Genomic DNA, 14,735 nt, shown 5'->3' on the forward strand with positions numbered 1-14,735 from the left:
ACTGCCAAACTATCTTCCAGAGGAGCTGTACCATTTTATATTTTCACCAGTAATGTATTCATTCAGTTTGAATGAGAAATTCAGTTTGTCTGTATTTTTGGTACCATCTGGTGTTCTGCTATGGACGCAGTGTTACCTCATCACAGTTTTAATTTGTATTTCTCTAATCGTTGATGGTGAATGAACTTTTTTCATGTGCTTGTTTGTCACCCACATACGTGGCTTTGCTGAAATGTGGCTTCATGTCTTTTGCCCAGTTTTTATTGCAATTGGTTGCGTTACTTTACTGTTGTTTCAAGATCCTTCTTTGTTGGATATGTGCAAATATTTTTTCTCACTCTGTAGCTTGTCTTTGTATCCTCCTAAGAGATTCTTTTTCCTATGGGAAACTTTATAAAATCTCATTTCTCACCTTATGTGAGTGATGTCACATGCTACAATCATGGACATCTCATGGAGTTTTAAAGAAAACATTTACTTTAGAAAGTAATCATTTACTTAAAGCTGTTTCAGGTAACACTTTGTATTGATTTGGATGCATTTAGATTTGGATCCAGTGGTATGGCTCTTGCCACTTCACAAGAATGGCTTTTGAAATTTCAGGAATGTTACAAATGTTTTCATTAGGTTGGTGCAAAAGTAATTGCAGTTTTTGCAATTATTTTTAACCTTTTATACCACAATTACTTTTGTACCAACCTAATATATGATCGGTATCTGTAATAGGAATACGTATACCATGGAAATTGGCCGTCACTACAAATCAGTGTTTTCTTTTCTTTTGTTTTTTTTCTGGAGAGTTGTTAAATATTTATTACCATACTACTGGTGAAACTAGGCAAAAAAATTAGCAAGAAATTGAAGGGTTTTTTTTTTTTTCTTTTCTGAAAAAGTAAATCAATACCCATTGAGATATGTATCATTAATAAATATGCCAGGGCATTCTCTTCATAAGATTATAATATTTGCTTTGTAATTTTTTTGCTGTTTTATTTTTATTTATGTTTCATCAATTTTGTCTTATTCATGATTATAATTTTCCAGAATATCAGGCAGTAATAAGTAGTATAGTTTAGTAGTATGGATTAGAGTGTGAATTTTGGCATCAGGTAGTCTTCGTTCAAATGCCACCACTACTTAATAGCTGATTGAGTCCAGACAATATGGTCTCATATATAAAATTGTGATAGTAATAACATATACTTCCTAGATTATGAAGTTTATGTAAGATGACGTTTATAAAGCATCTAACAGATAGTGACTTAGTAAGTGTTACCTGTTATATCATTATAATCATCACTTCTGTAATCTCTACTGAGCAAATGGAACACTTTTGATAGTCACAATAAATTTTACTACATGATAGTAAGTTAGGCACATAACAGTACTAAGAACATAGCTATCTCCATATGTTAGTACAGTTGAAAGATGAATTTTGAATCAACGAATACTTGGGCAGAAAAGTCATTTTCTAAGTATGGCAGTGGACGTAAAATATATAACAATGCAAATATATGTAAATGAATAGGATACATATAACTCATTCCCTATTTACTAAATACCTGCTATATGCTTTTGAATATCTACTGTATTCTCGTGAGGGGAAAAAGCTCTCAGAGGAGATAGATACAAATAAGACAAATCCATTGGTTCATGCTAAAGACCCATCTTCCCATGAAAATGCACATAAACTTAAGAAGTGGTGTTTTCAGCCTGTCCTCCAGTCCCTTGACATTCATTCAGGAACTCCAGGGTAAGAATACCTACCTAAACGATTTTTAAACTTTTCATGGCACACTTGGTGAGGGGAGAAGAATGTTCTGTGGTTAAGTGCCAGTTTTTCAGCAAGCTACGTAGAAAAGGCCTTAGAAAGTTCTTAACAGAAGTTAAGAACTGTGGGAAGAAATTAGTCGGGGTCCTCCGTCCTTCGGACCCATACCATTTAGTCCAGCAGATCGTGAAGATGTGCATTTTGTAGAGATTGGCACAACATACAGGTTGGAAAGCACCCTTTTCTATGTGGTTTGGCTGTAGCTAAGATTCAACGATAGTGATATATTTTTTCACTTCTAATTACACTGTTTACAATTTAGAGTAAAGGCTGAGAAATCTTTAGTCATTTAATAATGTTTTTTCACCTAGACTAATAGTTTTGTTTCTAAGTTCAAATGAGTCATGGAACAAGGATTAATCCTGAAAATCCTGCTGCCTTACATCCCTGGAAAGCACTTTCTCTGCCGGCTCGCTGGGCCCAGTAGAATAGACCTCTGGTTGTTGGATTGCTACGTGGCACCTTAAAGATGCTGCAGGCAAATACTAAACGTTTGTGACTAGCAGATTAAAAACAAGCAGAAAGTAAAATCCCATTTTGTTTTTCTTGTTGAAGGATATACGAGATCTAAGAATAGAAAATGGAAGAATGTGGTTTCTATGAAGGGAAACTAATGGATGGAAGAGGAAACAGGATTTTGCTTCTTATACTCACTACACGTTTCTATACTGTTCGCTGTTGGTGTTCTTTTACCATGAGCTTTGTTACTCATTCGAATAACAAAAATAGGTGTGTTCGTTATCTTTTCCTTTGTTCTGTTCTCCACTCTCTCAGTTTAACTTCCTCACCTACCTACATCCCTGATCTTCCAATCATACATGAAAACTTCTACCTAATCACTTCTCCCCCACACACACACACAGACACACACACACACAGACACACACACACCACCCCATCTTCTTCTAGTCTTAACTGTTCTCGTGCCATCTTGTTTTATTTTTGTTCTGTGCTATTGAGAGTTTATTGTGACAAAGAACTGAAGTATCCTTACTTTGTTTTTAGGTATCCTCAGAAGATAAGAGTAAACAAAATAAACACCACAGGAACATACAAAAATGCCACTGAGAGGAGTTTAGCATGACTGGGGAATGTTGGCTTCCAAACTTAGATGGGAAGTGTCCGGACTTGGATGCCGTTGACATTTTGTAATATAAATTGTGAGCCCTTTCAGCGAGGAATCACAGCCACAGAGTGGCTTCAGTCCCAAACTGACGAGATAGATGTGTGTAGGTGTCTCTAGTTTCAGAGATTACCTGCATTGCCACAGCGGCAGCTTTCACCAGACAGCCGGATGCATGGATCTGGCCCTGGGTGGGACTCCGCTTTTCAAGTTACTTGGCCTTTTGAGCCTTAATTTTGTCATGCGTAAAATCGGGATGTGTAAAATGCCTCACTGCTTTGTTACTTGATTAAATGAAACAGTACATATGAAATACTAAGCATGCCGCCTGTTACACGGTTACTTTTAGCTATTCACGGCATCATGTTGTAATTAGAGTTGCAAAAGTTTCTTTCCCCAAAGAAGAGTTTTTACTCCAAGTTCCATCATTTGAAGCTATGTCACCTTTTATACTTCATATACCTACAAAATTAGTAGTTTTATTTTTTTTAAACTGAATGCTGTGGTAGTGGTGTTTATGTTACTAACATTAGTACCTTTTCCTATAAGCAGGTGGATTCTTACGTACAAGCTTAAAGCTAAGCTCCGAGCTTGTACACAAGAATCCAAACAATTGACAGTTTTAACCAAATATAATTATACGTTTAAGCCCTTCTTTCTTTTTTTATTGAGGTATGATTGATACATAACATTACGTTAGTTTCTGGTGTGCAACATAATGCTTTGATATTTGTATATATTGTGAAATGAGCACCTGGTCTGTCTTTTTCTAGCCCGTGTTTTTCCCATTCCATCACCCTGCCTCTCTCTTAGCTTCCCACCCGTTTTTCCTTCCCAAAGTGCTCCTTCCACATTCCAGATAACTTACTGCTCTCCCTCCCCTCCCTCCACACCCACCAAAGAAAAGTTCCTCATCTCCATTCTCTCTCTGTCTACAGGGATATATATTGCCCGAGAGAATCTCTAAGCAGCACGATCAAGTAGTGTTGCGTGATGAACTGGGCGCCTGATGACAGGAGCTCTCTGCGGGCAGCGGGCCGTCTGTGTGGCCGTCCTGTCTGGGACGCTGCCCGTTTCCGGCACTTCTTTAGTTCACTCCTGAACTGCACGGGGTCTTGAAAAATTCTGGGTGTTTTCCTCTTGTTTTTACTACATAATCTCATAAGCACAAGGAAAGGATTAATATACATATGTATGTATATTAGATTGTTTTTAAGTTAGTGGTTAAGTAGATAGCAGACACTTAGGACCCTGAATTTCATATTCCAAGAGAGCAAAGGAATACAGGCAGCACCATATCGTGAGAGTTGACCTATGACAGGTTGACCTATGACCTGGATATTTCTAGAAGTCATTCTACATTAAATGTAGACTATTAAATAGTCATTTAATTTGATATCATATATCAGCATATTATACTTATTAAAATAGATATACATAAAAGTGGTTGTGGGGCATAAATTAGAATCACTTTTCTGGAAGGTAGTAAATATGTAACAATAAACTTCAAGTACTCACCTTTTGTCCTACTAATTGTACTTCTAGGAATTTATCCTGGGATATAATAAGATAAACGATCCAAGACGCTAGTTTAAAATGTTCACTATGGGATTTGTTACAAGATTGATTCTGTAGAATAAGACTAATTGTACCTACCTATCTTAGAGAGTTGCTTTGAGGAGTACATATTACATATGTGCTGTATGTACGTAACAGAAAAATAAGCTGAAAAACAGAAAAAATGACCTATTATAATATATATATATATATATATATATCACCATTATAATAGGTCCTTATTTATATATCTATATAGTGTATAGATATGTGTGTGTGTGTTTAAACTAACATTAAAAGAAGTCCATGTATTTATTATATTTACTGGGAAATAAAAGTAGGTTACAAAACAGGCATAAATAACACAATTTTTATGTAAAACAATGTACATTACAATGGTCTGGAAAATTATTGCCCAAAATGTTAATAGTGCCATCATTTTCGTGATTTTTACTTCATAATGAATGTTAGTCAGTAGTATGTCAAAATTGTTTACAATAATATGAATCACTTATATTCAGAGGAAACCGTGCAGTTACTTTTATTTTAAAAATAAACTGAACGTGCATAACCTTGCTATTTATGAACAGTGTGACTTCTGATTGGTTCTGAACTTCCTCTTGTATAAAAGGAGGGTGATAATAAACTTCCAGCATAAATGTCAGTTACAGTCTCCCTCCCGCATGCCACCTTCCTGCCCATTCCTGAGCCCTGAGCCATCCATCACTCCATAATAGTTGAAGTGGATGCCTCTTCAGGGGTGTGGGGCCAGATTTCTTTCTCATTAACGACTTCCTTCCAAAAGTAACGCTGTCAGAGAAGAGGGATGGGTGGACTGAGACCTTGACATGGCCCAGGAGAGAAGTTGGCACGATGGCCCAAGAGGGTATCGGCAAACTCCAGAATCGTGTGACAGTTTTCAGACTGTGTGTAGTTTTACTCATCATTTAGAGCTCAGTCATGTTTTCAACATTCTCTTGGTGAACTTCAGAAAAGGGAGACCATCTCATCCATTCATTTAGACTCAGCAATTTATTTTTAGGTCTGTATAGAGCAGAAATTCTCCTGTTTAAATAAAATATGAAAAAGGGAAAACCTTTAGACAGCTAACCTGAGCACAGTCGGGTCCTCTGAGTGTCTGTGGAGGGTGTGGCGTGTGGCATGTGGTGAGTGACCCTGTGTCATACCTCTCCCAGCCCCCGCCCCCCACCTTTACCTTGACACACCTGCTCTTCTCGGGCTATTTTCAGAAAGAATCACATTTTCAGGAGTACTGTATGGTCACCTCTGAGGGCCTTAAAAATAAGCCAGACAAGTTATCCTGTAGTGCAGCATGTGACTCTTCAGCATTTACTGTTTCTTCTCTCTTTACATCCCATTTAGTTAAAACTGAGCAGCGAACCCATTTAGACTTATTCTCTGAGAAGGAAGTGGTGTGTGTGGTCACAACTGTCCCTGTACTGGCCATCAGCAGCCCCTCCGACGGACGATCAAATCTGAGTTGGTAGCGCCAGACTGCCTCTGTCCAAGATAATAAAGTTTGAAGTGCCGTGTGTCTGGAAGACATACATGCAAGTACTGGAGGGAGTCTGGTTAAAAGTGTTTCCTTTTCAAAAAGAGGGAAGTTAGAGAAGCAGGAGTGCAGGAGCCGGACGGTGTCCTGGGAGTTACTGTGAGATTTCCTTCAGCTTTTCCCTCCCCTGAGGAAGTTTAGTTTCATTTACCGACCTTGTTCTCAAGTACAATAGTGAATCTTACAGGAAGTGTGAAACTGGAGAAATAGGAAATTCATTTGCTATTTGTACTGGATTGTGTGCAGGTGTAATAAAAGTAGGCAACTGATACTACAAAAAAGAGAATTCTGCTTTATTAAGCTGAATTGAATCCCATCTCTTTGTATAGTCTGAAGTATTGAGAGGTTTTTCTTATATTCTGTTTAGAAAAGTTAGTTATATAGATTTTGCCTTTAAGAACACGATTTTCAAATCTGAGACGTCTCACCTTGAAGGCCAATTATTTACCCATCATCTCTATTCTAAGTTCCTGCAGGCCAGGGCGATACCGCTTATCTTTGATAAATCCAGTGCCAGGCTTCTCAGTATTTATTTGGTAATTACCTAATTAATTAATTTTGCCTTTTTTGAATTTATTTTTTTATTTAAGTATAGTTGGTATACGATCTTATGTTGGTTACACTAGTTTCAGGTGTATAGTATAGTGAGTCAGCATTTCTCTTACCTTGTAGTGTGATCACCCCACTAATTCAAGGAACCATCTGTCACCATGCAAACTTATCACAATGCTATTGACAGTATTTTCCTTCCCTTTAGACAATCCCCTCACCCTCTCCCTTCTGATAGCCATCCCTTTGGTCTCTGAGTCTGTTTTTGTTTTGCTTTGTTGTTTTTAGATTCCACTTATAAGTCAAACCATATAGTATTTGTCTTTCTCTGTGATTTATTTTACTTAGCATAGTACCCTCTAGCTCCATCCATGTTGTCACAAATGGCAAGATTGCATTCTTTTTTATTGCTGAATAATATTCCTCTGTGTGTGTGTGTGTGTGTGTGTGTGTGTGTGTGTGTGTGTGAACACCACATCTTCTTTATCCATTCACCTATCAATAGACACCCAGTTTGCTTCCATATCTTGGCTACTGTAAATAATGCTGCAGTGAACATAGGGTGCAGGTATCTTTTCAGGTTAGTTTTCTTGTTTTCTTTGGGCAAATTCCCAAAAAATGGAATTGCTGAGTCGTGTGGTATAGCCAACAGACATGAAAAGATGCTCAGTATCACTAATCACCAGGGAAATGCAAATCAAAACCACAGTGAGATATCACCTCACACCTGTCAGAAAAGTTACTGTTACCAAAAAGTCAGCAAATAACATGTGATGAGTAGGATGTGAAGAAAAGGGAACCCTCCCACTGTTGGTGGGATTGTAAGCTACTGTGGCCTCTGTGGAAACAGTATGGAGGTTCCTTAATTTTGCTTTTTAATGCAGGTGATTTTAACAATAGTGTTCTACACACGCGCACACACAGGCTTACCTGTACATACATGCATACATACATATTTCTAAAAGCCATACCTAATAAGAAGACCTTGGCCTTTTCCTTAGAATGAATATAAAGCTCTAACAAATAGATGTTTGTTCATATCTCTGAACTATTTAACTCAAGTGAATTGAAAATCTTGAATCTGTAAAGTTTCTGACAACAATTTGGGAGCCAGTGTCATAGAAACAAGACAATTCCGTTACATATTTCTCTTAACAAGTAAAAGTCTGCTTAGTTTGCAGGGTTCCTCCGCTTTGTCTAATAATTAATGCCTCTAATAGAAATCTAAGCCAGAGTTAAAACAGTTCAGCATATAACTAAAGAACAAATGCAAGTTTTACTTCACACACACCTCTCATCACAGATTTTAGTTTCTAATGGTTTTTAGCTGCAGCCCTTTTGTTCTTAAAAATGAGCTGAACATTCTTCAGCTGACAATCGTTCGTTGGTTTTTTAATGAACTTACTCGTTTTTTAATTTAATAAAATTAAATTAAATTGGGTACTCAGGTGGGCCTAATATTGTGTTTCAAATATGTCAGATAGAAATTGAGATTCAGTGGAAACTAATCACTTGGCAACACAGGAAGACTGATCCTACTATCAGTTACGATGAAAGTGTCCAGAAGAGAAAGATACTCTCATGTGAAGAAAGCTGATGAGGCTGGTTAATCTTTTCACGAATGTCCTGCAGTTATCTAGTGCCCTAACAAGTTAGCATGCTCTGGGGGATGGTCTCGTCAATGACGGTCCCCATAAATAAACCCTGAGCTGCCCATCCAGTTTGGGAGCCAATGGCCGCCAGTGGCTGTTGAGCACAAAATGGGGCACGTCCGAGTCAGGGTGTGCTTGAAATGTAAAAGATACCCGAGATTTCAAAGGCTTTATACGAAAACCGTAAAGTATTCCTTTAATAATTTTTACATTGGTACTTAAATGATAACACTTTGGATATGTTGGATGAAATGAAATACATTATTAAAAGTAATTTTACGTTTTTAAAATCTTTTAAATTATAGCTGCTAGAAAAGGAAATAGTATGTATGTGGCTCCACTGTATTGCTGATGGAGAGTTTCCCCTTTTTCATCGTCAGAATTTAAATGCGTGATCTGTGATGCCTCAGGTGTCGTCACATTGGTGATCGCATGTGTTTTAGAGCTAAAGAGTCCTGAGTCAGAGGCCCCTGCCAGCTGTTACTTACCTGTTTTTCTGGTCTCAATTGTATCCTGATTTTTGTAGGAAAGGCAATTTTTCCCAAGCTAATAGAATAATGGTTTTTTCTTCATTTCTATAGATCTGGTAAAAGACATTAGAACATGATGTTAGGAATGGCTCTTTCTACCATAGTACCTTCTGTGTGTCTGTTATTTTAAATGTCAAATTCTTCTTTAGAGTTCTGGGAGGAGTTTAGCACCTGTTTCTCCTTGCTCCAAAAGGCGTCATTTTCTGACCCCAAACTGCTTAAGCACTTACATGCTGGTATGTAGTCACTGTTATTCTATCACGTTGCTGGTATAACAACCATGCGTGGTTTCGATCTTTGAAAGAGGTTCGTATGGTCTTGTCAAGGGACTTTCCTCATACTCACAGCTGAGGGTTGTCTCCCTGACTAAGGCTAAGGATCCATACTGAGCAAAGCAAGGCCCCCGAATTTTAGAGATATTTAAACTACTTCTTACAGCCTTTATGCTTGTTATGCTCATACACTATTTATTGTTGCGTTTCGTATGTGCATTGGTGGGGAGAAGGATTTAATAGAAAGAATAATATTCAGTAAGTTTTTCCAGTTAATTCTTTTACCACAGGGCTGTGGGGTGGGGGTGGAAGGGGTGGAGTGTAGCACAGTATCAGATAGGTCCATGAACTGAGGAAATTCAAGCCCAGAGAAGACGCTGCTTCAAAATGAAGGCCAAGCAGACCCACATTTTTTTTCTGTTGATGTTGCACTCTTCCAGATTATTCTTAGAAAGTTCCCGAAATCGCTAGTCAAGCTCCAACTAATATCCAGACTGATGATGTGAAAGGAAGACTGGCTTGCTACCCTTTCAGCAGAGATGGGGGCAGTTTCCCCTTTTTGATTAGTGGTCAGGGAAGGGTCAAAGGCCCGGAAACAATTTGTGAAGGTGGAGTTCTAGTCTGAGTGTCTGGCCAACAACCTTTCCTAAACTAAATCTTTTCATGAAAAATGTGAAAGGGCAGCCCAGGATTCTCTTTGGGTAGATCTCCAGCGATGTAATGGCGTTCGTTTATGTGCACAGTAATCACACTATTTCTTCTATTCTTTTACTTTTGAGCTCCTGTCATGTTCTTGAAATTCCTTAAAATATTCAGATGCTGATTTCCCACAGGAAGCGTGCAGAGCACAATGGAGGACCCAGTGCTGAACAAATGAGTACACAAAGCCAGGTAATTCTGAATACTGATGGCTTCCATGTATCTTGTACATACTATGTACCAGAAATTGTGCTGATACTTTTAATATGCATTATGTAATCCTTGGGATAACCCTGAGAGGTAGTAGAATTACCACATCTTAGAATAGTGAACATGAGGCTCAGAGACGCCAAAGGACTTGGCTAATAAATGTTACATGCTTAACAAATGGGAAATTAGGGATTTGAAAGCAGATATGATTGACATAAATCCACTTCTCCTTTCACTACAAACCATATGAAATAGAACATGTACATAACCTTGATTTACTAGATAAGCCAATTGGAGCCCATTTGTTGTGGTTTGTGTGTTTGAAAACTGCTGGCTGTCAGTCAACAATATTTATTGAGTACTTAAGATATTCCTGGGTGGATATTGGAATGGAAGAAGAAACAATACAAATATGGTCCCCCATTCTCACGGAGTTTATAGTCTAGCAAAGAAGAGAAATGTATTAATTCCAACTACCTCTGAGGGTTGTTCAGGAGTGAAACAAAATAATGTTGTGTTACAAGAACCAGCACAATTTCTGGTGTATAGCATTTCCATTAAATAATTTTAAGCACATAAGAAAGTAGTTACAGGTATCCAGAGCGCTGTGAGTAAATACCAAATGTGATAGAAGCCTGTAGGGAGGGCCTCGACTCTGTCCAGGAGGTAAAAGGAGGCTTTCCCTTAGTTACCGATCTTTCAGATGAATCTAAGGAATGAATAGGCTGTTCGCCAGAAAAGAGAGTGGGGTGCAGGAGCCCACGCCACTCAAAGGGCTCTGCGCCTCAAGAAACGTGGAGGCTGGAGAGAGCAACGTGTCCTTTCAGGACAGTGGGAAGCAAGGGTAGGGATCAAGGATTGGGGTGGAGAGTGGCTGGCAAGCACCACATTGACATCAAAACTCCTTTCACCATCCCTGCATTCTGTAGAACAACCTTTGAGGGGTGTGACAGGAGAGACACAAAGATAACCATGAGAAAGCGAGGGGTGGGGGGTGCCCCGTGGTGGGGACAGTTACTGGGATCTCGGATCCTGGCAGTTCTGGAAGAGCCTGAGAAAGAAGATGGACAGTTCCTAGGTTTCCAGGTTGGAGGAAGAACCATTTAGTGACAGTGAGAATCCTGGCAGTAGCACAGGTTTGGAAAAGAAAGTTATGAATGATGTTGGATATGTTTATTCGGATATACCTGTGTGATGCCCACGTAGAGATGTCAGATAAAACGTTTCGCACATGGGTCTGGAGTTCAAAGGAGAAGTGTGGACCTGAGATGTAGATTTGGGGAATTACTTATTTGTAGATAGTAGTTGAAGTCAAAAGGCATGGGTGGGAAAGGGAAGACAGAGAAGAGAAAAACGTTAAGGGTAAGCTGTGAAGAACTTTAAATTTAGGTGGGGATGGGGGAAGAGGAACCAGCCAGCAAGGGTGGCTGAGGTCGAACATCCAGAAAAGTAAGAGGATGATATAGGGCGTGAGCAGCTAGGAAACAAGTGTTTTCAGAGCAAAGGAGTGGTATAGCTTTTTCAGTCCTGCTGTAAGTTTAGACAGGATACAAGCGGGAAAAGCTTCGTGTTGTTTTTTATTAATTTAACAATCTGGAGGGCGTTGGTGAAATTGACAAGTCATTTTGAAGGAATGATGGGGCAGATTTGTGACAAGTGAGAAATTAGAGACTGCTAGAGCTTAAACAGCTCTTCAGCTGTGGAAGAGGTGGGCGGGACTAAGAAGCGCGCGGTGTGGAACCGGGTTTGGGGTAGGCAGGAGGTATGCAGCATGTTTATGTGATTGGGAAAAGCCCAGAGTGGGGATAACGAGGGCGTGCCCCACCATGACAGGAGAGGATGCTCTGAGATGAGAATAGCCGGTCTGATGTCAAGTTAGGTAAAATGTAGAAAAACATACCAACAGTCTAAACGTCAGTTCTTACCGTCACCCTGGACTGTGAAAACCAGGCCAGCACTTCGGCGGTTCCTAAAGGAAATCTTCCTCGTTACAACAACAACAACAACAGCAAAAGCAAATGAAGATACAGACTGACATCAGAGAGCAATATCGAGTAATGAGAAACAAAAGTCATGCATTTAAAAAAATAAATAAATAATTAAAGCAGAATTGCCTTTTTGAGAACTTTGATATTGACAGTCCTATGAATTTTAATGCCCGAGGCAATATTAATCCCTTGGCCCACATGAAAGATTTGCCATATTAGAGAATGTGATAGACCTGTAGTTGCAACTTCCAGGCTCTTCTTGAAAGATCTGTAATATTCAGCTCGACTTCCATGTTTTTCTTTTTCTTTCATACCAAGTAATAACTGCCCTCCCCTTCCTCAGAGTAAGTTTCAGATGATTCAGGGCCATCTCTCAGACCTCGCCTAACCTCTGTCACCCAGCTGTCCTGGTTATAATGTTGTCCTGCCCTTTCCTCTCTTCTCTCTCCTATTTTTCCCAAACCTGTTAAAAAAAAAATGTTGAGAGAAAAAACAAATCATCTCTCTTTCATATTGATATTTAAGGTGGAATAAAAATGGTTATAAAAGCATCAATCAACACTGCACTAACTTGCCAAGCTAAGTGTTTGGGTTGGAAATCATGCCTTCCCGACTGCTTAAAAACAGGAAGTATCTATGTTAAGTGGTAGATAGCTCCCTGATGCGGGAAAGGAAGGTCTCTTTTATTTCTTTCTACATTTTTGAGCAATAAAATGAGCACTAAAACGAGTTCTGCAGTTTCATGCATGGGGGCCAAATACATACACACACATATATATACATGTATGCAAAACCGGTTTGCGGTGTGAATGCACACACGCACATCAGCAAATGTAAATCTATGTTAAGATACCTTCAAAGGCTTTAAACAGAGAATCTCTTTTCATAAGCCAGCCCAGGCACATCTTATCCAACAATTGAGGCAGAACCTTGGAGCTGTCAGAAACAGCCTATAGGTTTGTGCTAGGTGATTAATTGCCAGGAGAATCTGGTTCTGTATTCCATTACTTATAATTGTTCTCTTCTCTAAAGGTGTTCCTTTATTAAGTTTCCATCTTAAACAGGGAAGATACACACACGTAACTTACATTTCTGATGTTTAGCGCTTCTTACGAAACAAAGAGGAAAACTAACCTAATCTAGTAACAAAGGCATATTTGTCTTGGTTCACAGGTTGTTCCCCAGTTTCTACTAAAACTTGAACAATATTTTAACATGCCTAGAAATGTGTCTTGGGTTAGCAGTGGGGAGAAATCTGAGGGTGTGGAATCAAACCTTATCTCACAGTCTTGCTTTTCCACATCATGCCCCTCTGATCGTGGGCGGTGGCTTGAGCCTCTTGTAAACTGGGGGAAGAATCTGCCCTTCCAGGTGTCCCTGTGAGGCCCTTCCCAGGTGTCAATGTGAACTACCGCCGCCGTAAAGCACTTGTCCCGTTCTAAACATCGAGTAGCAGCTCGGTACATTATCATGTTAAACATTCTTAGACTGCTCGTTCTGAGCTCTAGCACTAAACCCTGTGTGACTGTGTGACGACATTCAGTTAAGCTGTCTGGACCTCGGTCTTCTCAGGAAATACAGAAGCTGGGAAGCAGAAGAAATCTCTGTGATAAACTGCTATCCCGTGATTCTCCAGTTCTCTTTGTGTCAAACTAAGATAAAATATTTTTGCTTCAGGTAAAAATGATTCTTGCTCTCGTGACTGTCAAAGCAAGGAACCTGGCTCTTATTTACAATGAAATCTTTGCTGTCCTTGGACTGTGGGGATCCAGTAAGATGCATTTGGGTGCAGTGGTTGAGTGTGGACTCTGGAGTGAGACGCCACCATCCCCGTCCTGGCTCCACCACTTGCTGTGTGACTTTGGAGAACTTACTTAACCTCTCTCTACCTCATTCTTGTTACCTGTAACAACTTATATTTTGATGAGCTGATTTTTAAAAAAATTTATGTCCCTGGAATACTTACAGGGGGCATTAAAACATGTGAACAAATACTGTAGTATAATATGTACGGTGGGTATCTGAACCGTGTTTAGACGTAATATAGAGAAGAAAATAACTACTCCTCTAGTTCTTGATGAAGAACTACAATTTGCCTGGACATGTGACATAGGGGTGGGGGCAGCTGTTCAGACAGAGGAAGCACGTGCTGTTTCCAGGCACTCCAGAAAGTTTTGTGCTGGTAGAAAATAAAGGGCAGGGAGGAGCCAAGTGCTGCGAGAGGGTGCTGGAGACGAGCAGGAGACAGAGCATCCCCTTCACCCCTGCTAAATAAGCCTATGGGTTTCTTTATTTTTAAATATCATAAAAATCAACGGGGAAGGAAGCTCCCTTCTACCTTATGGAGAACCTTTAAAAGAGAATTTTATAGAGATAGTCAAAAGATTAATTGCAGTGTTTTCAGTTTTCCTCTGTAATATATCCAATTCACTGTTTACTAGAGGAAGAATTAGGATTAGTTCTAGATGAATACTGTTTTGGCTTTGGAAAAGGGTCCTTTATTTTTTATTTATTTGTATTTAAGTATAGTTGGCCTACAGTACAGTGATACTGTTTCAGGTGTGCAATATAGTGAGTGACTGGACATTTCTATACCTTACAGTGTGATCACCCCACTCCTAGTAACCATCTGTCACTGTGCCGACTTACCACGTTGTTGACTGTATTTGCCTTCCCTGTTTTTACCCCATAAATGTGTGTGTATGGTGTGTGTATGGTGTGTGTGGTGGGCGTGTGTGGGGTGTGTGTGTG

General features: G+C 39.4%; 1 protein-coding gene across 5 annotated transcripts in view; it reads left to right on the forward strand.

Annotated features, from left to right (window-relative positions):
* The window catches only part of AFG2A (AFG2 AAA ATPase homolog A), a 241,180-nt gene that overhangs the window by 164,796 nt on the left and 61,649 nt on the right, over positions 1-14,735 (forward strand). For 2 of the 5 annotated variants that reach the window (XM_081077501.1, XM_081077500.1), the window contains one exon: positions 9,904-9,978. The exons of 2 other annotated variants lie outside the window; for them this stretch is intronic. In XM_081077501.1, the coding sequence (XP_080933627.1) occupies positions 9,904-9,978 (75 nt within the window). Of the gene's footprint in view, positions 1-3,892; positions 4,671-9,903; positions 9,979-14,735 lie in introns of those variants that run through there. One more of the 5 variants, XM_081077504.1, reaches the window with a different exon arrangement.

This window comes from Rhinolophus hipposideros (genome assembly GCF_964194185.1).
Source record: "Rhinolophus hipposideros genome assembly, chromosome: 16".
Taxonomy (NCBI): domain Eukaryota; kingdom Metazoa; phylum Chordata; class Mammalia; order Chiroptera; family Rhinolophidae; genus Rhinolophus; species Rhinolophus hipposideros.